The sequence below is a fragment of the Venturia canescens genome, chromosome 9, assembly GCF_019457755.1.
Source record: "Venturia canescens isolate UGA chromosome 9, ASM1945775v1, whole genome shotgun sequence".
Classification (NCBI taxonomy): Eukaryota; Metazoa; Arthropoda; class Insecta; order Hymenoptera; family Ichneumonidae; genus Venturia; species Venturia canescens.
Window position 1 is genome coordinate 17,846,040 of NC_057429.1, and position 26,191 is coordinate 17,872,230.

Below are 26,191 nucleotides of genomic sequence, written 5' to 3' on the forward strand. Positions count from 1 at the left end.
CTTTCGAGCCTGCAGCTATCCGGGAACAGCATCCACAGGCTGATCAACCGGTAGATCGAGAGCACTAAATTTTCTTGATGCATCACCGAAAAATCCGGCAGTGGCAGCTGTTGAGATTCTTAATAGAGCTGGAGCTACAAACTGCCGGGAAAATTGACGCTGGCAGGCAGATTTCGCCTCGGGCGAGATGAAGTTCCGATGGACTTACATGGGACGAGAGTTCGCTGAACGGGAACGTACGAATTCGGGAACACAGAGATTCTTCGACGCTTACGCGGAGCACGGAAATTCGGGGGTCTAGAAAGCAGCGAATTTGTCTCGGGCGAACGAGAAGGGATTAATAGGTTAGATCAACAAGGTGGCGAGGGAGAAAACAAACAAGCCCGCGAGGAGCGGAAAGTACGAAACTATGCAGCCAGAGAAACGACGCTGCCAGGAGGGAAAAAATTGTCTCGGTGAATCAGTGATGAGAGATCGAAAAAGGGGCGAGTGGAAAAGCCTACTGGCGAGCAAGAAAGGAGCTAGACAAGGATCGATGGATTGACAGCAAAAGAGAGAGCGAGGCCACCAATGTTCGGGCGAATGAAGAACGGAGCAGAGCGAGAGAGAGACGGAGAAGGAGACAGACGAAAGGAGGAGCAAAGGAAGCACTCAACAGGCAGAAGAAGAGTGGAGAAACCAAAGTGGGTCAGTGCCCAGGTCACGTGGAGGAACGGGCCCGCAACGTGCAAGACGGCGACACACTGTCCTACTCGGACTTAAGGCCTTTATTCCTTGCTGCTGCTGCTGCTTGCTGGGCCGCGATGCCGGCAACACGCCATCAGACTCTTTAATTCTCCATCGTCTTTTCTCATATACATACCCATTAATGGCTCTCTGTACGGGTTCGTATGATCCTTAATACTCAGTCAATTCTCTCGAAACGTTTTCATTCATGATCGTACCAGAACCCGGATCACTTTTTTCCCTTTTTTTTGTTTCGATCGCTCGAACAACGCTCATTACACTCGAAGGGGGTACTCGCATTCTCGTTAGTCATGCTTGAAAAATCGGCACACGTTTGATGACTTTATTCAAATTCCGATGCATCTTTCCTCACGGAACTTGTTCCGCGCGCCTCGCGGTCCATTATCTTACGTAACGATGCGCTTGATAACCTGAAAAGTCGATTTTCAGATCGAAATCCTTCGCGAGGATTGACAACCCAACGATTTGGGTTTGCAAGCCTCTTTCACGCTACTCTCCTTCGACTGACGCTCGACGCGTTTTATAGGGGCGGGCGAACAATGCGGAAGCCAGAGTTGGAAAGATTCATTCGAATTCCGACTCAATGCCACGCCGGGAATTACTCCGGCCACAAGAAGGTTAATTGGGTTCGATTCTGCTAAACCCACTTTTTAGATCATTAAGTTTCTCACGCCTCGATACTCCTCGATATTCTTGACAGTTTTGAGTTCTACGATTGGCTCTGGAATTGAAAATTTTCTTGTTTGAAAAAGACTGCACGGGACATCCGGTTTGAACGAACGTCGAGCTGATGTGAGTTTGAGCGAATACAGAACAAAGTTCAAGCGTTTTTCTACAGCTTCTTTCGTGTCAGTTATGTCGAGGATTTAATTAACGAACGGAGAAGCAGCGTTGAAGTGTAAAATTTGCTCTTTTCGTCGACCACCGAATTCCCGGTTCCGGAAATCCGGAGCCCGATTCGGTGCGACCTTTTTTTCGGTTCGAATAAGCTCACGAGGGTTCGGGACTCGAAAAGTTCGGGATTTTCAAAGCTGATTCGTTCGATTTTCTGGAAACTCAATTTGCAGATATTCTCGTTCGTGAAGTGAGAAAATTGTAAAGGAATATTTAGCAGTAACGTGAAGTTGACACGTGCTGGATCGTTCAATCCGAAACGCAGCGCGAGTTCATCCAGCTCCGTCAACAATTTCAAAAAGTTTTCCTGCCCGGGAGAGAAAAAGCGCGTGGGAATTAAGAGAAATAGCCCTTGCTGTGGGTGCGCGCGTGTACAAGCGGAGTTGATCGTGGCGACCGTAATCGGAATTGGAACTCGAATCGAATTAAATTCCAGTGAGAGACTTCCACAGTGAACACACACTCGCGAACATTTTTCTTCTCTCTCGAAAGAGCTCTGCGTACGTCTTTGCTAGATCCCAATTACAGAGTTTTCCTGGATATTATTGCGGCCGAGAGACAATCATAACGATCACGAGGAAAGCAACAAAGAAGGAAAGTCGAGTCGCGAGTCGAACGCGTGAAACAAACGCATTTGAATGGCTGCGTAATTACTGTTCCCCTTCGTGTACATAACACGAGTAAATAAAATTTCTCGATGTTAACCGCGTATTCAAATTCATTTCTCCGACCTCACAAATTCAGCACCGGAACGCGATTCCCCGAGATCGAGGTGCGGAGATACTCGCGGCAGGGTCGGAAAACTCGTTCCGCCTTAACGAAATGACGAGCCTCGTATCCTTTGCACTTGTTGTAACAATATTTGGTTCCGTAAACAGGAGAAACAGCGGGAATGAATCAGCGTTTCGCATTGTTTTTATTTGCCATCGTAACTCGCTCGGTTGTTTTTTCATCCTCGAATGACTGCTGCGTAACTGCGAAGAAGCTCGTGTTCTCTGAAAAGTTTTCATTGAAGGCGGTTACGCAACGGAAATATTCTGCGAAAAACAATGATCCGCCGGTGCGAATGAATGCCGAAGACACAGTTTCGTCCCGGGGATTGAATTTCACTCGTTCGTGTGATTACCTAGCGCCTTTAGTGGCACGGAGCCTCGATTCCGAATGACTTTTATCAAAGGTGCGCCTCCAATTGAGAAGAATCTTGGTGCAGCTTTTCCAGCTGACTGTGCCCAATCGATTGGCAACGAATGGGATCGAAGCGCACTGAGAAATCGTCCTCGAATCCGTTTCCGAAGTTCGAGCTTCATTTCGACTGTCATTTAGCTCAATTATACCGGAGGAATCGAGTCGAGTGGAGAAACTGATATTTTCTCGTGTTTGCACCGCGAGCGAAAATGGTGGAAAGAGCCCGAGCAAATTTGCAACGAGCGCGTTGTCCATTCCCACGGTTTTGCGTTGCTCCATTTTCCTTAAAAACTCCAGGAACTCTCCTTAAAGTTTGTCTTTCGAGCAACCTTCGGTTTTCCCGAGACTTCGTCATTTTTTCGTTAACAGCCCGCAAGCGAGAATTCCTCCCACATTTTTCATACACATTCGTGTATTCATATGCTGCTATAACGTGAAACCGAACTCACAGGTGGCGGCGTAGGAATGCGTAATCGATAACGGTCTCCTCCCGCTTCGAGTCTCCCCTCGCGCTCCTGGTTCCTCCGCACGAGTTTCATACCCGCACGTACGTTTTACACACGAATATGTTAGGCTCGTGCACATTACATCGTCCCGCGTATCGCCCCTCGCATCGAGTTTTATGCCAAAACGATATTCGGGAGGCTTCGAAATATCAAAGCTCTGAAAGAGCTTGTGGTAAATTTATAACGGAGAATAAAATCCTTGCGCGGATATTCCCGGCGTTGTCTCATCGGGGGGGAAAAGGATGAAAGGATAAAAAAGCCGAACTCGTTGGAAGAATGCGCCGCTGATAAGGGCGAGGAAGAAAATCAAGAAAATCGCATCACATTTCGAAAGTCTGTAACAAGAATTCTTTTCGAGTTGAATTTCGCTCCGCCGAATGTCATTCGTCCCCCGTTGTCTCAAAGTTATACGAGCAGCGAGAAAAATATGCTGGAGCAGTCTCTGGTCCGAGGCTCCTGGCGCTTCCGAGCTCGTGAGATTTGGCTCACGGGGGCGTAAACACGAGCCGAATTCCTGAGGGACAAAACTTTGTGAAAACACAGAATTAAGCAGCGTCCGAGACACGCAGAGCAGAGGTCCCGAAGGTCCAACTCGCCCCGGGAATCTGCATAGAATTGTAACAAGCTGGTGAGTATGTACCCGGAGGCTGCGTCGAAAAGCCAAGCAACGAGCAAGCCTGAGGATTTTCCGTTCCCGATTGTTTCTTCCCACGAGAGTCGAGTATTGAATGACGGCAAGAAAAGGGCGCTTGGGGTGGGAATAACGACGAGAAGCGTGGGGGCAGAAAAATTGCGAAATTAGCAGAACGAGAAACGACGAGTGAGACGATACACGATCGACCGAAATCAGGGCGCAAGACCTGAGACGGATGTCCCGTCCCCGTGGTATCATTACGTTCTAGAAAATCTCCATTCGCGCGTAATTCTCTCCGGGTTACGGGGCTCGTTCTCCACGCCCGCGTGTGCAGGCTGTTTATCGGATTATTGCAGCAGAATTACGAGATAATTACGCCAGGACAACCGACGCGACTCACGCGAGACCCGAGCGAGGGCCGGCACATCGAGAGCTGTCGATTCGACCCATAAGCACGCGGGGAATTCCTGGACGGAGGTTGCGGAGTGGAACGAACGCGAAGCGCTTTACGAAGAGAGCGTTATGGTCCCGACTGTCCCGAGAGTCTATCAGCTCCGTACAAAAGACTCGGAAGAGGATGAATATTTTACAGTGTCGTTGCAACAAGTGGTGCAGCAGCGGCGACTCGAGCCGAGCGGATGGGAACAGCATCATCGATTATTAACTGAGAAAACGTCGGAGGCTCGTTTTATCGTGTATCAGACGTTATTACGATAATGGGATTGGAAAAAAGGCCGCGTGTTTAATGACTCTCGAGCACACGCTCCAGCATCTCACGAGGCTCCTTAAAGCGAGACTTTTATCATGGGACCGTGGGAGAAAGAGATGATTTGGAGGAAAGGCGCGCTGCTGGCACGTTGGCAAGAGCAGCCGACCCTAAGAGGTCGCTGCGCATCATCCTCGCCACCGAAAAGTGGGTCAGACCTTTAGCCTTCCCTTCTTTTCGTCTCCTTCTTGTTCTCCTGCTCTCCGGTGCTGCTGCTGCTGCTACTGCTGCCCGCTGTCCTCGTCACATTCACATTCTTATACGTGTATTATTTTATGCACGTATGGAGACCCGCGGAGCATCTAGCACGCATTCTTTTACGGTACTCTTTAAGGCAGTTGCGCGCGCGCACCTTTCCTCTCCGCAAACACAATATTCCGGCATCTCCGGGCGCGGGCAGCCTCTTTATTTCTCGTAGCGACTTTCCCGACGCACCGAGGAATTATCGTCGCCGGAAATACCCTCGGTTCAATAGAAACGGAGATAAATACAGAGCGCTCTCCCGTCAAACAATTATTCGAGCTTATCAACCGCCCCCCGCTCACAAATCACGTGCTTTCATTTGATAACTCTCTTCCCCGCATCGCCGTGCGTACTCTCAATGCGAGAGAGATCGCTCATGTTTTACCCGGAAATCAATTACCCCAGATCACGCTCCCCCCTTTCGAGCCACAACTTCCTATGAGTATAACTCGGAACGCATTTTTTTTCCGTTATAATCGAGAATTCCAGCTTAGTGGAACGTGAATTAAGATTTACTCGCTCGCTGTTATGAGTTAAACGAGGAGGAGAACCAACAATAGCTTTTGCAGATACGATGTTTTAATCACTCTTGTAATTAACAATAAGGATCTTGCTAATGGCGATATTTTACAAGACGAAATGATACTTCGGTAACGAAATATTGTCCTGAGCGTTATTTCCTACTTGCGAAAGTCTCCTCCTCCTCTTTCGAGACTGTTTATCCGTTTTATTTTTACTCGAGGAGCAACGTCGTCTCTATATTCATCGTGGCCCATTACGCGCTAAGAAATTACTTAAATGGGCACGTGCTTCTGGATCATTATTTTTTTGCTACTTGATCACTATCTTTCGTGGCTTGTTACAATGGCGCTTCGCCGCGCACATGTTTACCCCTCCGGGATCGTGAGACTCTGCCATTTTTCATAAACGTTTATTATCTTCCCTCGTTAAATAATTGCTTGTTTTTTGCGCGCTTCGAGACGAATCAATGATTTTTTCGACACGTGTTAAATTTAGAGTGTCTCTGTGCGTTACTTAGAATTTTGATTATTTTTAGATGTGACTAAATGAAAAGCTTCTCCTCGAATTAGAATAATTCATGAGCTCTCGATTTGGAATTTTTTGTTCCGACTCAAGTAGGTCAACATTGGTCAAAGAGGTGTGACACAAAAATTATTCATATTTTTCGTTGAGCAAGATTCGTTAACGAGAACGAGCCTAAAATCAACTTTCGGGGTTGAAGGGATTTATTAACCAACCAGAAGATCGAGTTTTGATAATGAAACTCAAGTTAAGGACCTAGAAAATTATTTTTGCGGTTATTTATGACCCAGCTTTCGCCGGGCACACAAAAAATTGGTAGATAGACTCATCAGTTGTTCCCCTCCACGGAAATCTTTAGTAAAAGGCGAAAGATTTATGCGTGTATTGAAGGGAAACCAGAGTGACGATTGCTACGATGCTCCGGTCTTATATGCTCGCTAGGGCGACTCAATGTTGACGAGAATAACGCCTCGAAAAGCCACCTGGTGGTCACTACCCGTACTACGGATCATCATTATGATTATTCTTGTACTATGTTTCCGATGAAAAATGCCGCAACGGCCGCAACGGATCCGAACTGAAACTGGAATTGCAGGTGTTGAAAAATCGAATAAATCCATGAGAGCTCAAACTTGGGAAGAAAATAATATCGAGTTGCAGACTCCTTTACCCATGATTTAATCACGATAAACAAGATTTTCAAGACTGAATAATTCTATGTTCACTGTTTTTTAAATTTGTACTTTGTGTTTGAATTTGTGTAGAAAAAGGTTTTAAGTCAAGAGTATAGTGATGATCGAATTAGAACTTTATTCTCAATGCGTTTATCTCCAAATTGAGGACTTCGTTTCAGTGAATCGTAGTCGAAATCCAATTAACCGATTGAAATGTTTTTGTGTGCTCTTGAAAATTTCGTTTTCCTAGCGATTACGTCGATACATAATTCTCAAAATATTCCCGAGAGCACTTAAAATAAAAAATTTCGTCAACTGTTTTTTTTATTTCTCACAGCAAGCAAGAATTTCATAGGACCATGAAGAATTTTTGATATCGTCACATCATTATGTCTGTTCTAGTGTCGGGACAAATAAAAAACGGAAATTTTTATTGTTCGTATTTGTATGTTTGTCATTGTTGTTTTTTTATTTTATCCCACTTTTCAAAGCTTCATACCTCAATCCATCAATTCTATCCTTATCGGCTAATGCACAAAACTTTTTAATGTCCATCGATTCAACTTTTTTAATATTGAAAAAGAATATTGGCAAGGTTACAGTAGGTAAAATAGGCAAAGGGTAAAAAAAATCATCTCAAAATTATTCATGTAAATTGCAACAGTGATTGTATTCATGAAAACAAAGTGGTTCGGTTCATGGATCTATACAGAGTTCAGAGCAGCGAAAACAGAATAAGTTTGCCAATTCTTTAGTCGGATAAATTGTTCTATTCGAAAAATCATTCTATAATTTTTAAATTAAAAATGTTATTTGTGAAAATCAAATAGTTAAGCTTTACTCTGCTCTAACTCTTCCCTCAGTCTGCATAGATTCATAATTCTCTAATTAAGGTTGCTCGGTAAAGTAGTTCTGATAATAGTATAACTATTGGAAGAATTTGAAAAATCCCAAAAACTATGTTTGTCTATGACTTTCTGCATTCCGCCCGGACTGGGATGGGAATTCCCTATCGAATAAAGATTCTTGTAGTTGGAGAAAATCATACACTCTTATAAAAAAATTGTCTTTTTGCACAAATTCCAATAATGTTACAAAACAAGAGTTATATACAAAAAAATCCAAAACTACCACTCGTCATAATATATTGTTCGATGTTTAGAGCAACTAAACGCTCCGTGGTTTCATTAGCAACCCAATTAAACAATTCCACCTTCCAATTTGGCCGTCTTATCCTCAAATTATCTGGGGAAAACTAATCTCTGATAAAAGTGCTCGATCCACTTTTACTTTCAATATATTACTATAGTTAGAACCTTCGAAAGAAATGCACAGTACTAGGATACAGAATCTTGGTTCTACGATAGAGTTTCTTGACAGATGTCCGGAGGTTCGACAAATTCTTTGTCACTTCGATCACTATCAGGTTGAACTTCAAAATTATGGAGAACATGGTCTGGGACTACGGGGCTACTGAGAACTTCAACATCGTCGATAGATTCAGGCATGTAATGGATTTCAGTTTCCATGTGGATCAACGTCAAAGGATCTTGCGATATTCCGTTGAGGTTGCTAACATAATTGACCTTGTCGCTGTCAAGAGAAGCCACGACCTCTGGGTCCTCATCCACCTTATTCGTCGTGACAAAATTCACTATTTTTTCATGATTCTCTTCGGCTAGCCAACGTTCCATTGTACTTTGCCCTGGAACATTGCAACCGATTTTTCTTAGGTTAAAGAAAGCTTCAGGGGAACTTTTGTAAAATTGTATCGAGAAGTCCTTTTCCTCATTGGTATACGAAGTATTCGGTTTGTGTAGAGACAATTTGACGATTGCACGAGTCGCAGGGTTTGTGCATCCTTGAACGTCGAGAAATTCATCAATATTTCTCATCACACTACGAGCTTCCATGATATTTGACTCGCGCGCTTCTGAGCTCCCAAGGTTCTGCTTCAAGAGTCGTATTTTTCTGCGCAATTGTTTGTTCTCGTTTCTAAGAGCCCGCAATGTTTTTCCGTGTGCAAGGTTCGAACAGAGGTCATTATAAGGGCAGCACGTTCGTTTTTGTGGTAATGAAATATCCGTGGAATGCCCTAGATCTTCAGAATCACTGACCCCTTTCACCAATGGATTTCTCCGTCTCGACACTCCATTCGATCCAATTACGTCTAAAGGCGTTTCGGTGAATCTCGAATTCTCCTCAACGTCCGACGTCTCGAAACGCATCGCTGGTTCCGACATTTCCTCAGCTATTTCATTTTTTCGTTTTACATCATGATAATCTGCATCATCAACCGCTTTATCTATCGAACTGTCGATTGAGGACGGTGATTTTGGGGGAAGCAAAGTTTCGTCGAGTTCCTCGACGATAAACTCTACGAGTGGGGAAGATGATCGACTTTTCGTTTCTGACTCTACGTTAATCCCCACCAACGTTGTGTCATCCTGATTAGATTGTTTCATGACTTTTCCGAATTCATTTTCATCATAAGTTACTTCTTGCAGCTCCTCGAATTCGCCTGAGAGTAAAGCCGTTTTCTCGAAATTCATCATTTCTCCGATACCATCGCCGCTTAATGGATCGAGTGCGTTATTACGATCATTCTCTTGATTCTCTCGACTCGCTTGTCTGTACTTAAAGTCTTCTGTATAATGCCTCGGTACTACGTTACGACGCAACGCTTTCCGCGTGGCATTCGTGAATGATCTCTCATCAAAGTGATCACCGCAAAGCCCTGCTTTGCGTAATGATGTTGCTGCCCATGTTCGCAGACGAAAATTCCCTGCAATTTGTCAATCATTTAATTTGAGAACGAACATTTCTTTTCCATATTTGGATTATTTAAATCTTGCTAGTCATAAATTTCCTGGTTTTCTTGGATGCAATTTCAACTTTTATTTTTCACTGTTCCTATGTATATGCTCTTCGATTTCTATTAACCCCATCCATTAATTTCAACCCTGCTTTTCTCTACATATATATTCATTGCTGTAAGAGGTTTTCAAGGATATATTTTTAAAAATAACAAGAACGATGAAGACCAAAACGTGAGTACAAAATACTCCATTATTTATTGAGTACGTAGAATATTACCGCTTCTTTCAATCCACATTTCAAGACGTCTATCAGTCTCTGCTGGAAAGTGGAATAGTTTGCGACCATTGATAAATTTTCCATTGTAGCACCCTACATAAGCGCATCGATCGTAAACAGTTTCCCTCGCTGTTGAAGTTTTATTTTTTTTATTCATCTGTTGCAAACATCACAATTTTCATAATCATTAGGTTCGTAAATCGAATATTATATATCTCCATTCAAAAAGTATTTCACGTCATGACAGTTGAAAGTTTAAATTTACTGCACAACGAAAATATTGACTTGAATATTTTGAAACTTAACCTAAAATTTCGATGGGCACATCGCAAGAAGTAAATAATGGAGAATTCAAAACAGCTACATTGAATTTTTATCAATCTAATCGTTTTAACTCTTGTGAATTAGTTAAAAAATGTTATGCACAAATATACTACAAAAGTAACGTTGAAAAATCTACGTATTATATTTTGGTCGATGCACATAATTGTGAATCTTACCCTCATTGTCACAATATTTGCTTACTTTTCGTGTCTCTTAATATTATTATTGTTAACTGTTACAACATAAATAATTAACTCATTCATTCATGAAAAAAGAAATTAAAAAAAAAACACCGAGCCATCGCGTTCCTGCCGCGCATGAAATAGTGCAAAACTTATTTTGTTGATCTTTTACTGAAAACGATCATTTTGTGACTACAGATGTCACAATGGTCGTTTTCGTCGATAAAAAAGATTAGGCGACAGAAGTTCTCAACTTTGTTGACAATCGAGTCAATTTTACTATATATACACCAAAGCTTCTTTTTATTCAGCTTTTCCAAGGACCATTTTTCAAGCTAAGAATCATCTTGGAATATCATAAATAAAAAAATTGGTCTGCCAAAATATCTCAATATATTTTATCACCAGAAAAATTGTACATTGTAACTACAACTTATAAATGAAAAACAAAAAATTATCATATAGGCATGTATATATATACGTATATACATATGCAAATGTATATACCATATTTACGAACGTACACACGTAACGAGTCGTCAATGTCGTTTAAAGAACTTTGATTTCTCGGAATTCAGGCTAATTGAAACGAGTCATTGAAGTTTATTTAGTTATCATGAAGTCCAAAGGTAGATTTTTTCATTTACTTTTACCTTAACGTCAATGTCTGTTACTAATGCCACTTTCGCGTTGACAAGACGTAGTCATCGCGATTCAGTCACGTTTTTAGTTTGTTCTATCGTTTCGTAAACATTTTGTAAAAAAGTTGAGAAAAATATACTGTATTTTGAGAACACTTGCGTTTTGTTTTTCTTCAACGACGCTTATCCTCTACGTGGTGTTTTGTTTTATTCTCGGATCAGTTATTCGCGCCACAAGAAAATAAAAAGATAAACAGAGATCGATGTGCCCGGCTCGCTTTCCTTCGGAATTTCTGGTGCGTTTTGGATAATTCAACGTTCGCTCTTTCTGCGTCTAAAAACGTTATCCAATTATTAGGAATTATCAAAAACGCAAGAAATTTCGAAGCGAAGCGAGCGCGACCATCGATTTTCTCATCTTTTTATTTTTATTTTCGTCTCTTTAAATGCGATATGTGAGACAACGATTTTTTCAAAATGTTGTGCTTAAACGATGCGTGAGCATCGTCTCCGCATAAGTCGCCCTGGACCAAACATTCTATTACCCATGTCGTCGACACGAGAGGTATATTCCAGCTCGATGCTTTTTCCACGACCCACGATGGACAGTGCTGGTTCGTAAGGACCACAGTTCCTTCGACAAAATTATCATCTGAAAAAGTAATGAAACTTTATACAATGCGGACTCGAAGTTTTGATGTCTTTTTTGTCTTTTGAAGAAACGATTCTTTGTTTGTTTTTTAATCAAGGAAATTAGTACGCACGAGTGGATTTTTCCGAGAAACTAAATCAAATGATTTTCAATCGAATCAACGTACCCGGATTTTCTACTAGCAAAACACCGCCGCCAGCGTTTTCGCATACTTTTCGCCAGAAAGTAACGAACTCTTTGTTCACCGGTGTCACCGGAATGACGAATATAACTGGAAGAGCTTCGAACGGTTTTCCCATACGTCTTTGGTACATTTCGACGTAAGATTTTTTTAGGATACTCCATCCTGCTGGCAATAGTTCTCCCGAAGGGCTGACTATTCTGTTCTAAAAAATAAAAATGAACAGAGCGTTAATCCAACGTTTTACGACATTCAGAAAAAGCTCGAACTATTTAAAACTTTTAGCAGCCGGAAATACCGTAAGGAAAACTCACTTCTTGACAAGACCTGACGACCCATTGATGACTGTACGATCCGATTCCAACGGAGAGGCAGAGCAGATTTTTTCTCGTGGTGTTGGGTAAGTTTGTAATGTGTTTCGTATTGACATACTCTTCGGGTGGAATAGATTCGAAGGTATCGTAAACTTTACCACCGCCAGCAGTCAATTGTGCGACTAAGCGATCTCTAACGAAGGGTTTCCTGTTCCATTCTTCTTCGTTCTCGGTGCCAGAATCGGAGTACGAGTCTCTGGCGTCACTGGAGCTTTCACTCATTTGGAATCTGTCGAGGCTATGTATCGATGCGCAACTAAGTATAAATGACATGCCCTTAAAGAGCTCGGACTTTGGTGGCGGTATGGGCCCCAAATTGTTGATTATTTCCGGTGTCTCGGATTTCTTTCGTCCACGTCCTTTTCCCTTGATAGAACTCGGTTGTCCTTTCGTCTCTTGCTCACCGGGCGTACCGTTTATTTCTTCTTGAACACCAATCGAATCGGGGACTTGTTCGTTTCCAGAAATATTCGAATCGCTCGTTGTCCCCTGATCGTCTTCGAATTTGACGCTCAAAGTGTTGGAGACTCCGGAACCTGATGGCTTCGCAAAATCAACAGGTTTATCGGCCACACTACTGCGTTCACGTTTTCCCTTGGGCGTAGTGGTGGTGACCGGGGTCAGAATGCGTTTCGATCTTCTCTTGCCATCGATGACATTTTCAAGGGTAATTTTGCCCAAATGTTTTGGGGTCGAGGGCGGACTTTTCATTTCAATTTTAGCCTCTTCTTTGAGAACTTGCACCTGATCGTTCGTTAGGAAGATATTTTTTATGTCAACTTCAATTTTCTCACCGTCATCAGTCTCGACAATGTAAACAACCTCGTTCCGAAGATTCTTCACTTCCAAAATAATACCGCAAGATCCGTAATCGTCCTCGTCCGAAGTCGCATACACCGAAAGCCCGGGGCTCAGAGTCGGTGGCATTGGAACGATGAAATCTTCGATTATGAGCTTGTTCTGTCCGTCGTAGAAATTGACACGAAATTTAGTCTTCGTTTTGCCGGTAACCGTTCCCGGATAATACTTGTTGTCCGACCACTTGGCGAATACTTGTTTTCCAACAAGTTCTCCGTCATCGTCGCTGTTCACAACGATGGTTTCTTCCTTCGTCGAGGATTGTCGGGAGGGTGTGGACGAAATTTCCGATGATTTTCTTTTTATTCTGGAAGCACTCGGAGTTCTCTTCTCTGTTTCTGGAGGCTGAGAATCTTTCTCGAGGCCGTTTGTATCGGAAGAACGAAGATTTTTGGCTCTCGTTGTTTTGGCAGCGGCGTTCGGGACGCTTCGAGATCTTTTTGTTCCGCGTTTCGGTGTGATCGATTGGGCTTCGATATTGAGGTCTTTCTGGGCTACTTCCGGTGTCGAGGATCGTATTCTTTCGATAGAATTATCGACTCTGAGAGTAGAGCCGTTGTGTTGATCGGAGTTGTTCAATTCTTGGCTCGCGAAATTCATAACCGTGCAAGTTACGGTGTCGACGTTTTTCCACTCTTTTTTTATCTGTTCCAGAGCATCCTCGGCATCGGGTCTCGCATACTCCGGGAGGTTAATTTTTTTCGCGTGTTTTGCAGGACCCCGTGGCAGTTGGAATTTGATCGCAGTTATTTTAGCGTTCAGAGAGCCTGCGCTCGAGGTTGATGAAGTACTTGCGACCGAGGCCAATGACAAACGAGCGTTCAAGGGATAAGGATTTGGGTTGCTCGTCACTGAGCCCGGCGATGCGTCCTTCTCGTTTCCCGATATGTCGGCCAAATTAGCCGAGTTGTCGCTGTTCCTGTGACGCGATGTTGAAAAATCAGAGTTCCCCGATTCGCAGTGTACTCCGGTGATGATTTTCTCGACGTGTTCCTTCGTTGTTTCGTCGACGTAAACGAGACACTTGAGTTTTACGAGAATACTCAATTCTTTCTCGACTGGCAAGGTCTTTGTCGTAGAATTATCGTGATTCGAGCTCATTAATGATTGTTCTTTGATCTTGGAACGCTCGTCAACGGAAAAAGACTCATCGCTGTCGCTTATACTTACGAGTTCTGGTTGCCCGAGGACTCTTACCGGCGTTTCGCGCAACTTTTTGCTCGGACTTTGAACGATCGAAGCTTTTTTCTCACTGTTTGAATCGGTTGTGAATAGATCTGATCGACCAGTTGTCGTCAAATCGGAATCAACGATTTTCGATTCTGTGTTACCGTTTGTCAATGAGTGGACAGAAGCTTTGTGATCATTGCTGGTAGAATCTTTGTTGCTCTCGACCGACTTGTAATCTGTACTCGCACAAGTTTTGAACGAACTGTCATTTTTTTCGAACGATTTTTCCAATGTTTTGTTGCAACTTTCTTGTGACGAATCGAGCACGATTTTCTCGCCGTCTTCGTCGATTTCTACGAGCTCTCGAGGCTGCTTTTTCTCCGGTGGCGCTGTCGCACGATCGTATATTACTTCTATGCTCATCCTCGAACGATTGCTGCTCGTTGGTGCTACGAAACATGAGTCGATCGCTCGGGAATTATCCTCAGTCTTTGTGGTCGACATTACTTCGTCCAGGCTGGATTTTCCTTTGGTTTCCTCTGTCCTTGTCGAGTCTTCGTCAGTTTTCGATGCTTCTTTGTCATTTTTTTGTATAGCGTCATTCACTTTTGCATCGATAGAGAGCTTTTTGGATTCGAGAAGTTCCGCAGCTTTGGGAGTTGATTCGTGAACTTCCTCAGTCGATTTTTCAGGTTTCTCATCTGTCGCTACCTCTTTTTTCTTCTCTATTTGTTCTTTGTTTTTGTGACATTCTTCTACTTCACTAGTTCCATCAGTTTTTTCACAATCTTTTACCTTTTCATCTTCATCCTCGATCAAATTCTGCGATAATGTTTCTTCAAGGGCTTGCTCAACTTGCTGCAGAGATTCACAGCTCTCAGTGGATTCGGGAGTCTCTTGAATTATCATGTTCGACATAATTTCGTCGTCATCTTGATCCTTGTTCTCATCCGTAAAAATGTCATTCGTTTCTTCATTCAATCGCTTTCTTACGTTACTCAAAGCGCCTTTTTCGGAACAAGTACGAGGATATTTGGCCCATGTTTCATCGTCGGGACTTTCTGCTTTACGCTTCTGGGAAGTTAGGCTTGAAAGACTCGAAAGCTGTTTTTTCAAAGGTGAGCAAGTTTCTGCTTGACTACTCTGAATGAAATCAACGTCGTCGTCTTCGTCCTCTTGTTCGCATAATTCTTTTTCTTCGTTGATCTCCATTTTCTCTTCCTTGTTCTCAACCGTTTCGAATTTTTCTTTGTCCTCAGTAGTACTTTTGACTTCTCCTTCTTTGGTTATTTCTTCTTTATCTCCCTCGGCTCTAGAATCCACAGACAGTTTTAACTCGACCTGCTTCTCTGACTCTTGATTCATTTTTTCATGATCCATTTTGTCTCCGACGCTCTCCTCAGCTTCTTTTCCAGGTACCGCACCATCTTCAGCCTCTTTTTGTGTTTCGTCACAGTCAACGAGTTGAAAATCTTGACTCTCACCTAGAGACGAGCGATTCATCGTTCCCACTTGCTGCGTCACGTTCTCTGCCGTCGCATCATACGTCGCTTGAGTGTCCGACTGGGTTTCCGGAATCTTGTCCGGATCTGCCATTGTTAGACTATCGTCCGAATTCTTGACTGACAAAAAAAGTTTCCATTTTATTATTCTTGTACATGATATATTCATGCAGGAATTTTTCAAACATTTTTTTAACTGACTTGAATACTTTTTAAACTATATTTTAAAGCAGTACATTTTTTATTCAGATCAGATTGATTTTTTAATAATTACTATAAATCATAAATCATTATTCATCAAAAGTTCCATTTTTCAAATTCTGAATAGCAAAATTTTTTCTTCTCTCCAAAGACATATTGGAGGTATACTTTTTCAAAAGTTCTATAAAAATTCACCATGACCCAATAAGATTGCTCAATTTTCTGATTTTCAAACGACTTATTTTGCGATACAATTTGGAAAATGAGTTGCCTCCAGATTTTTAAAAGCCTGAATTTTTAATTGATCGACGGTGCACATAACCTACGTTACAATTTTTTTTTGACGAAGGTCAAAAAATCATCGTGAAACGTTGTTTCGATATGATTTCGAATCTGATGTTTTCGCCAAATTCAAATGTCGAACATTTTTTCTTCTTCCAATACCAAGAAAATATTGTGATCAGTACCGAAAATTACGAACAAAACGAAATCTTTGGAAATCTACTTCATAAAGAGAATGGATCTTTCGCAGATATTTTGTATGGCTTGCAAAAAATAGATTAAATTACTGATGAGTACGTTCGACTGAGTATTCAAGGGTAAAAATACTGATAGAATCAATTCCTGATCCGGCGTAAAATTTGAAGGTTAGAAAAGCCGGAATGATGGGAGGCGAGAAAAAAAAGGAGGAATTTTCGTTTATAGCGATTACTTTTCGATAAACTAAGTTTACGTACCGTGATAATCTCATGCGGCAAGTTGTCTGAAGGAGAGTTTCGTTGAAAAACAAAAAAAATACGGGTTAGCGGAGAAAATAGGTAAACGTAAAATCGTGAGATATCAACTTGCTACACCGGCTCCCTTCTCCGACTCCGGTCTCCTCACCCAATGTCGAACCAACCAAGTGTACGAAGACGAAGAGAGGAAGTATATCTTAATATACACACATATACAAAGTGTAATAAATTACATTGCGCATAAGACAAAAGCTTGGTCTAATTTTGTGTCTTTCATCATTTATACTAAATACTTCGCAATGTTTACTAAAAAAAAAAAGAACATTTTTTACAATACTTTACAAAGTATGAAATATACTTACGGATATATTTTTAAGCGGCAACAACAAACCGGCTTTCTCGATGTATTATTATTATAATTGTCTGCGACCGAGTGCCGAAAAATAAAAAAAAATTAATAACACAGCGACGTTCGTTATGAAAACCGATATAGAAAATTGTGTCGGACTAACTCGATTCACAAAGTTTGTATCATAACACAAAGAAAACCGCCACTTTTGCGGACCGTTCTTATGTATACCGAAGTATATACATATGTACGCATTTATGTTTGCTACAAAAAATGACGATAAAATTTGCTCGATTCTCATACATTTCACCATTGACCTCGACGCTTTGAGTTTCAAACGAAAGATGGAGAAACGTGCACACGTGATGCGATTATGCGCGCCAACTCGGGCCCTCTATAATGCTCCGAGCACTCAAATCCTATTTAAAATAAGGCGGGACCGTCTGTTAATTTTAAATGAGAAATTTTAAGATGATTGTTTATTCGTAATCAAAATAAAAACGATGTTTGCACTGCTGACATAATAAAAACTTAAAATAATCACGCGCCCTTTGTCTGAAAGTCGATCATCCGCTTCCAGCTGTGTCCGCTACGCGGCGCTTCTTCAAGTACAACGATAAAGCTTATATTTCGAGTTCCTTGTTTTGTTTTCTTGTTGTTCTAATAATTGAAATTGTGCCTCACATTGTACGAACTTTTGAGAATATATTCTCGTCAGTATAATCAATATGCCGGACACGAACGACGATACAGAAAATCCAGCAAACCTTGCCGTTCAGGAGATCGGGGCAACTCTCTTGAAATTAAAAAAATTATTAGAAGAAAGTGTCTCGTTGCGTGGTAGACTAACCCTATTCTCTATCTTTTGACTTTCATCTTCGATTATTCCATTTTCCAATCAATAGTAATCGTTCCGCGTGTTTATGTATGTTGCAATTTCACAGTCGAGTGCGCGAAATTGGAATTCGACATGTTGACTTTGTATCAACCAATATGTCCCGAAGAGCTAGAGGGCTTGCAAGACGATCGAGAGAACATCAAAATTCCAGAAACTACTACGGAAGCTAATAACGACACAAACAATCAGAATATCCCGTAATATTTACGCAATATCGATAATTACATGGAAAACACTGCCGATCTGATTTCGAATCTGATTGAATAAATGAATTATTAATATTTTCTAAAATCAATTCAATCAAATTATCTTCATATTCATTAACTCTTAATCGTGATATTTCGATGATCCGCAACATACTGCATCAGTCTTAACTGCCAAAAATATTTTTTTGGCAGTTCCTGTGGAAAAATCTCACAAATGCATTTTTTTCAACAGAATCAATTTCGTTATTAATGCAGTGATAAATTTCGAAATTCAAATTTCGTCGCATTCAGGCCATTTTTATTGAATCCATTCTCGTTCGATTTAGTCTACATTGAACATTAATAAACTAAAATCAGTACCAATGAAAACGCTTTTTGTAGAGGCTTTGAATTCTCAATTCACGCAACTGTTATAAAAAATATACCGAACTTCAGAATTATGATCCAGTCACGTTTCTTCATGCTCTTCTGCGTCCCATTAGAAAAATCAATAAATTTAAATACACAAAAATATAGTTAAAGTGTGTGTTTTGTCTAAAAAATCATTAGGTCCGTTCGAGGAGTCCGTTGAGCATTGTTCACCCATCGATAATCAATATTTTTTCAGCTAGTTAATCACAAATAAAAGTAGAAAACAGAAAAATCATTAACAATGAATATATTATATCATAAATGTATACAATTATAGTATCGCTTAGATGCTACCATTTATACATTCAGGTACACACTGTACGGATTTAAGCGTTTATACGATTACAGGTATGAGAGTTATAATTTTCATTTCAATTCTTTTTCGCTTCTTTAATCTTTTTCTCCCAATATCTCACCATCGAGTCTCCTGCTGCGACGTAGAATATATAATTAACATCATACAATAATTACGATGATAAAGAGAGGATATATTATCTGGACAAATATCCCAAAATCTGTCTTTTTTTTTGTATTTTTTTTTTCTTTTCTTTTACTTTCTGACATCATAAATAAATAAATGCCTGATTTAAAAGTGCGAAGTGATGACGACGTTATAAGATAATTTCTGGATAGTCGGCTCTGTTCTTTTTTTTTTCTCACCTTGTAATCGTTTGTTTCGAATACAAGGTCACGTGTCTCAGTCGTTTCGAGGATTTTTTTCCCGAACTGTCATTACGACGATAAAACGCTTCTTTCGCACTAATATTTTTTTTTCCCTACTCGCTATTCGTTTTGAAGACGGAAGATTTTCTCATTCAAGATGTCTTTTGTTTTCTTTTCTTTTCTATTTTGAATACCATTTTTTGTTTCGATTAAACGAGCGTTTAAACGTTCGAAAAAGAAACACAGCGACGACGATCTTATCGTTCACCCAACTGAGAAACGTCCAGAGGGACGTAAGGCAGCCAACCGTTCTGATAATAAATTCCACGATGACGGTAACGATAAGATCGCCGTAGACAAGATTCAGGGCCTGCGTGACATGATGCAATCGCCATCGGCGACGGTTGTATCGCCCAGTACGAAACAATGTGCAAACAGTTTCTCGGGTCCTCCGCTGCCTCACATATTTTCTCCGCCCCGAGGGCAAACATACGGGAACAATCTTCCTCCTCGTTGTCCTGAGAAAAAAAGAAAAATGTTTTTCAGTCCTCGTTTTATCGTATTTTTTAATCCCAAAAAAGCATGACACATTTTCGAAAATTTCCTTTTATTTTTTGAAAAAAAAAAAGTCAACAATGCCCTCAATTTTTTTGGAGGCTCTCCCCATTTTGACAACTCTTTCTGCAGTTTCTATTTTATAAAATTCTCGTAATTAAGTAAATCCATCGTCGCTACTCCTTGTCAAGTCGAAGTCGTTAAATTTCGTTATTATTTGCTTACTAAATATTTCTTCGTAACACTGAATCACTAATATTCCTGATTCGATGAAAAATCATCTGATGAATGAGCATGAAAAAATGCATAATTTGAGAATTCTCTTGTGGTTCCCTCTATTCGTGTACTCACGCAAGCATGGCACATCTGATGCATGATGCACAGCTCGTGAATTCCGTTCAATTTACCACCGAGACCAGGACGGGGACATCGATGAACCATTGCGTCGAGAACCGGACAACCTCTGCCTTCGTCAAAACCTTCGATGTTTCTTCCTACCCGAGGATACGGAGGACCATTATCATTATTCTCAAAAGAAATAATTTCATTTTTAAATGAAAAAATTGATAAATAAATCGAACGAATTATTCGAAATTTTGGATTTTTCGAGTTTAAGGATTCTGACCTCCGTAATTAGCGTCGTCATCGACGATCCCGTGTCCGCTGCGTTTAAGGTAGTCACTGCCGTTCTTATCGTCGTTTCTGTCGCGAGAATGGTGCGTTTCGTTGTTCTTAGCGTGGGCGGCTCTCATAAGGTCTCGTTGGGCGGCGATGTTGGTACGAAATTCTTCGAGAGCCTTCCGCATTTTCTCTAGGGAATAAGCGGCAGCCAAGCGTGTCATAACGACGGCGTCCGCTTCTTGGGAGTTTCCCTCTCTGCCGTACTTGAGGGCGTCCTCGACGATGAGATTCTTGACGTTTTTAAGCCGATCGTCCATTTGATCGAGTTTATCTCTCTTCTCATCGTTGTCCTTGTCCGGGTGGGCATCTTCCTCGGCGGATTTCAGATTCTCTGCCATTGTTTTGTAATAGCGTTGGAGCATCCACTCGTCGTCCTGGTCCTGGCTGCCGGGTCGAGCGAGCAGAGCGGACTTTTTCTTCCTGCGATCGATCCCGAAATAGTCGGACCAGTCGATGTTCTTTTTGGCCAACTCGAGGTGATCCCGGTGATCCCGCTTGTTCAGCAATTTCGTCGGGGCGTGACTGCGGCTGTTTGGGTTCGTTATTTCCTTCTGACCCGGAGGAACTTTCGGCGAGTTTATCAGACTCTTTGGGCCTTCCGTGGAAGGGGTTTTGTGAACTGACTCCGTCGCCGGGGTCGACGGCGAGTCGTGCTCGTGCTCGTGACCCTTATCATCGTTTTCGTGATCGCGATCGCGCTTCTCCTCGTCGGAGCTCAATACCTTCTTATCATCCGTTCGATTATCTTTGGAACCGACTGTTTTCTGGGCTCCGAACAAAGGACCCAGGTCCTTGGCGACTTTGGGGTCGGTTATCACCCCCGTTGGCTCTTTCTCGTGGTGCAAAGGCTTCGGACTCCTCTTCGTCAACGGATAACGCTTCAACAGGACTCCGTACTCGCGGCCTATCGGGTAACGACCGTTTACGTTCCTCCGCTCCGTCGGCAACAGGTACGCCCAGTCCTGATCGCGCTCCCGATTACCAAAATCGCTGTTCGCCATCGACTCCTCACCCTCCTCGTCGCTGCCCTCGTCCCTCAATATTTTCTTGTTACCACGACCCTTGGACGATTCCTGCTTGCTGAATATCTCCCCCCACGTCATCGCATCCGAACTCGTATCCCAGGGCTTGTTTCTACCCGATTTCGCCTGCTCTCCGACGTACCTGTCGTAGTTCGAGCGCAACGCGTCCCACAACAGGTAATCCTGGTTCTCCCCCATTCCTGTGACGCCGCCGCTACCTCCGCCCCCGTACATCGGACCCTTTTCCAACTCCTTGTACAATAACTCGGCCAACTCCTTGTCCGGTTCGCCGCTCGAGCCTCCGTGCTCGCCCGGCAACGCCCTCTTGTGACCGCTCGTTCTTTCTCGTTCTCGAAAGGAGGACGACACCGTTTCTCTCTGGGAACGTGGAGAAAAATCGATTATTATTTTCCCGGATTTAAACGTTCCGGTTTCGAGTTCTGGTGCGGGACGCTTCGGGGAATTTTCAAGGTCATCGAATTAGGGACGACGCGACTCATTCGTCCGGGATCGTCCGAGGAACGGGAAGGAAACTTGGTGGATTAATTAAGCTCGATTAAACATTGGGAATTTTTCAAAACTCCACGTTTTTTAGGCTCGACAACAATAATGATCGAATGGATCGGAGGCCACGAGAAGACGCACCTGGGCCGGAGAGTTTTCCAGGTAATCTAAAAGCGCTCGCTCCAATCGTTTGCTGTTGAAATTCTGGTACCCGCCGCCGATGTTCTCGAGCTGACCATTTTCTGCAACATTTCAAAAGCAGGTCCGAATACGAGCCCATTTTTGAGTCCACAAACCGGATAAGTGTACTGGATAACGAAATTTTTTCGATCTATGACCCTGAATTTGCAACGAAATGATCTAAAAAGACTCTCCAATAATTTCTGCACCGATACTTCGTGAAATAAAAAATTGGTGAATGGCAAATGTTTTTTTCGTTCATTTCGTTGGACTCCGACGTTGGGAACTTCAGCGACGTGTGTTCGATCTACTCATCACGGTGGAATGAAATTCGTTAACGAAGATTCAGCAGCAAGTTTCGAAGCGAACAGATTTCGTGGGTTAGAGAATAAAGCACAGAAATAAAAATGTAGAAAAAAAGTATTTTAAAAAGTCGAATTTTCGTTAAAAATAACGACGCTGAAGTTTGCAACGTTGGAGTCCAACGAAATGAACGAAAAAAACATTTGCCATTCACCAATTTTTTATTTCACGAAGTATCGGTCCAGAAATTATTGGAGAGTCTTTTTAGATCATTTCGTTGGACTCTAACGAAGAAGGAAAAAACATTTGTAATTCACCGATTATTTTTTATTTCACGAAATATCGGTGCAGCTTGAAAAACTAAGAATTTGAAATTTGGCAGGTAACAAGATTGGAAAATTAGTGAAATCATTGGGAGTTTTTTCACATAGTTTCGTTGGACTCCAACGTTGCGAACTTCAGCGTTATTCAAAATATTAAAATATGTGCCGAGTTAATATTACCGATCGGTAAGAATTCGAGGGCTTCGTCCTCGTCGTCCGCCGAGTCTTGGTCCTGTTGCCTGCCGAAGGGGTCTTCGTTCCCAGGCTCGTTCGGACGATACTTGAAGTTTTCTAAGTCGCTGTAATAATCGTGGTGCGAGAGGTCGAGCGATCGTTGTTTTCTCGTGACCGCGTCGAGAGCGCTTTTCAGGGATTCCTCATCGGCGTGACGGGGTAGGATCGAACTGGCGGATACGAGAGCTGCGGCGCTGAGAACCAGGCACAAAGCCCGGCAGAGTCGAGCCATTTCAATCCTGGCGAAGAAAACAGAGGAGACGTTCGTCACGTTTCATACAGCTTCGGGAATTTTTATATTTGGAGGACGAACCGTGAATATCGGGCGTAAAGATTCCTGGAGAAGCGCGCGAGAGTATTGAAATTCCTGACATTCACAGGCCCGCGACGAGGAACGCGAGGTTTTCAATTAAACTTATTGAAAATCGATCACTTTCGCGGTGGCCTCAGTCTCTTCGAATGGGGAAAATAAAAAAACAGCGGAATTGCGCGAAATTAAACTCTCGATGGACAAACTTTTACGGGAGGCTTGCGACGAGGCTCGTGCAACCAGTGACAGGTGGCTTTTCTGTAATAATGTCTGAAAAATCGAACCAAGCTTTCGGGGCTTAAATTTTTTCCCATCAGTCGAAAATTCACGTTGGGAAAGCATTTTTGTCTCAATTTATGTTCCAGTCTATTTTTAGCTCGTCAATTTCGATGCGAACGTCCACAAATAATTCTCAGAAACTTTCGTTATAATTAAGATGATGGATCAGTCGGTAATCACAACCGCGAGTGCGAGAGAGATAGCTGCAAATTTTGAAAAGGACATTTTTCCACATCGCTCGTCTGATCGAAAAAATAAAAATGTCATCGGATTTTTGCGATCGTGCTGCGTACGATGACATTTTTATTATTTTAATCGGACGAACGATGTTAAAGAGTTTCAATTTCAAAAATTCGAGGTGTGATTACCGACTGATCCGTCATCTTAAAAGGAAAATTCTGCTTTCGGTACGTGCGGAATCTCGATTAACGAGTTTCCTGATTCTATTAAAAGAAGCATTGTCAATTCCTCTTGTGACATCTGCTACAATTACTTATTTCAAGATGACGAACTTTTCGTTACGAAACCTCATTTTCGTTGTCCGGACAAGAAGTATTGAGCCTCGCAGTTGCAGCTTCAGCGTCACGGGTTCGGACTTGGCAACAGCGCCAAGTCCGAATCTAAATATTCCACACTTAATAATCGTGAATTTTCTCCGACGCAGAAACAGCCTGGATTTTCAATTGTTTCAGAATCTTTAAAAAAGATCTTCGCGTTGGTTACGTTTTGTCTCGTCATACTATCCCCAATACATTTTAAGAACAATGGCATATAGAATTGAAATGACGAGACACGATTCGAAGTGCTGTCAAATCGATAAGCGTGGTGTTTCTAGAGCTGAATAAACGCAAGAACCCTCGAGCCTTTGTATCCGTTGAACAATACAAATTGTGAGGATCGATAAACATTTCGAATGACGTCTCGAGAAATTTGGGGCAGTGGCCTCTCGTTCGATTCATTCGGACCTCCCGAAATTCCGTTTCTGTCTGTATCGATAGATGTTTTAAATGGATAACCTCAAAAACAGTATTTACAAAACTTTTATCGAGAATTTCGAGTTTAGCACCACGATTGTGCGAATTTTTATGAAATTTAGAATGAATTTTTGTTTTTTTTATCGTAATATCGCTCATCAAATTCTGACTTGTGACTCGAGTTGATGCGATTCACAGTGGTGTACGAAAAATAGGAAAGAAAAGGGAGAAAAAAAGTGGATGAAAAAAACGAGGCGAAATGAATAACTCCGAGGTTTTTTGAGCGAGCCCAACTGCTTGCTCAACAGCAATTTTTATTTTAATATTTATCGATCGACGCATTTCCATATTAAATATGGCGCAAACGAGAAAGGGTCTTTGACAAAGAAGGTCATAAAGGCTACAGAAGCACACCGAATTACGAGATGATCGATGGTCAATGTACGTTTGACATTTCCGAGGGTTCCCGGCGTCCCAGTAGCACACGCGGGTGTGAAATAAGAACGCAAATCGTTCGACTTTTCTACCAGATGTTTTCAGTATTTTCTTTCGTCTTTCAACTCGTACGGATTCGACGAATGCAACAACAAAAAGAACGAAAACACGCAGAAACTTTTATTCTTGTTGCGAGCCGTCCACAAAGTCCCGGATGAATGTGAATATTTGATTTGATTAATTGAAACAATTGGAAAATCGGAAAAAAAGATCGATCCACCTCGCCCTTTCCCCACGAAAATTTTCTTCCATGCGAGAGCATTGAACATCGGAACTTCGTGATGCGAAAGACGCAGAAAATAAATGGAAAGAATACCGAACTTACCTTTATCTCAATCGTCCCTCATTCGATTTTACACAAAGGGGAATAAAAAAAACTTAGTGCCAAACACGAGATGCTTGATGGCTTTGAACGGTTTGTCTGCGGGTGACAGGTCGCTCGAGCTCGGGCAATCCGTTTCTGCATACCACCACCACCGAACGCTGGAGCTTTTATACTGAGACTACTGAGAGAAAAGATCGATACAACGGCGCATGGCGTTTTTCTGGCGCAGCAACAAGTAAGACAGCGCCATGACAATAATATTGTCCGTGTTTATATACATTCATAAACACACGTACAGCCACCTCCGTTCGTTTTCAGCAAACAAAGAGGCGCAACTCGAAGTATTTCGCACCCTAGAAAAACCAACTTACGACCGTTTTTTCACAAGCTCATAAAATAAATAGAAATATGTACATACTTTTATGACGGCGAGATGATGAAAGCGACGATGGGGTGTGCCTGCACGAAGGACCAAAGCTCCTTGACATGAAATATTATACGAAAAGCACGTATAAGAAAACCAGGCTCCGCTCCATCGACCCTCCGGACCGTAATTACAAATTTTTATTTATTTTTTCATGTCCAACAGCCAAACCGACAGGAATGAAATAAAAAGGTGAAAAATTTTACGCGAACCCTCGATAAATATGCTGATTTATTCACGAACCAAATACTTTGGTAATTTGTGCATGCTGCTTACCGTTCGAACTATTTTTTCATGATTCAGTCACCGACCGACGTTTCGATGATTTTCCAATTTTTGTTGCAAACTCGTTCTACAGTGGACTCGATTTTTTGACAGGTTAAAATTGTTTCGTTTTTTGTCGTCGAATTCGCTAATTAGCAGCCTACTTATTTTCACAATATT

General features: G+C 42.0%; 3 protein-coding genes, 1 long non-coding RNA gene and 1 other non-coding gene across 9 annotated transcripts; 1 reads left to right on the top strand and 4 right to left on the bottom strand.

Moving 5' to 3' along the window:
• Positions 1 to 6,302: 6,302 nt before the first annotated feature.
• Positions 6,303 to 6,423, bottom strand: LOC122416688 (U5 spliceosomal RNA). The gene has a single exon (XR_006262175.1). It is a non-coding gene; the product is annotated as a U5 spliceosomal RNA (small nuclear RNA).
• A 386-nt stretch (positions 6,424 to 6,809) lies between these two features.
• On the bottom strand, positions 6,810 to 10,459 carry LOC122415537 (uncharacterized). Of its 3 annotated transcripts, none has more exons than XM_043427721.1 (3): positions 10,290 to 10,459; positions 9,790 to 9,946; positions 6,810 to 9,478 (listed from the first exon to the last, which is right to left on the bottom strand). In XM_043427721.1, exons 1-3 carry the CDS (start codon positions 10,293 to 10,295, stop codon positions 8,052 to 8,054), a joined length of 1,590 nt encoding a protein of 529 aa, XP_043283656.1. In that variant the 5' UTR covers positions 10,296 to 10,459; the 3' UTR covers positions 6,810 to 8,051. The 3 variants fall into 3 exon arrangements, with proteins under 3 accessions (XP_043283656.1, XP_043283657.1, XP_043283658.1); XM_043427722.1 differs by having other exon boundaries at positions 10,315 to 10,449; XM_043427723.1 differs by lacking the exon at positions 10,290 to 10,459 and adding an exon at positions 10,096 to 10,279.
• Positions 10,460 to 10,671: 212 nt separating this feature from the next.
• On the bottom strand, positions 10,672 to 17,594 carry LOC122415538 (TP53-binding protein 1-like). Of its 3 annotated transcripts, none has more exons than XM_043427726.1 (5): positions 16,974 to 17,594; positions 16,612 to 16,637; positions 12,084 to 15,793; positions 11,755 to 11,974; positions 10,672 to 11,588 (listed from the first exon to the last, which is right to left on the bottom strand). In XM_043427726.1, the coding sequence occupies exons 3-5, from the start codon at positions 15,765 to 15,767 to the stop codon at positions 11,365 to 11,367; spliced, it is 4,128 nt and encodes a 1,375-aa protein (XP_043283661.1). In that variant the 5' UTR covers positions 15,768 to 15,793; positions 16,612 to 16,637; positions 16,974 to 17,594; the 3' UTR covers positions 10,672 to 11,364. The 3 variants fall into 3 exon arrangements, with proteins under 3 accessions (XP_043283661.1, XP_043283660.1, XP_043283659.1); XM_043427725.1 differs by having other exon boundaries at positions 12,084 to 15,788; positions 16,612 to 16,807; XM_043427724.1 differs by having other exon boundaries at positions 16,612 to 16,807.
• Positions 17,584 to 19,366, top strand: LOC122415541 (uncharacterized). Its single transcript, XR_006261943.1, has 2 exons — positions 17,584 to 17,800; positions 17,905 to 19,366. It is a non-coding gene; the product is annotated as an uncharacterized lncRNA (long non-coding RNA).
• LOC122415540 (uncharacterized) lies at positions 18,706 to 25,479 on the bottom strand. The gene is made up of 6 exons (XM_043427727.1): positions 25,324 to 25,479; positions 22,887 to 23,179; positions 22,042 to 22,142; positions 20,319 to 21,774; positions 20,045 to 20,187; positions 18,706 to 19,656 (listed from the first exon to the last, which is right to left on the bottom strand). The coding sequence occupies exons 2-6, from the start codon at positions 23,170 to 23,172 to the stop codon at positions 19,396 to 19,398; spliced, it is 2,247 nt and encodes a 748-aa protein (XP_043283662.1). The 5' UTR covers positions 23,173 to 23,179; positions 25,324 to 25,479; the 3' UTR covers positions 18,706 to 19,395.
• Positions 25,480 to 26,191: the final 712 nt, after the last annotated feature.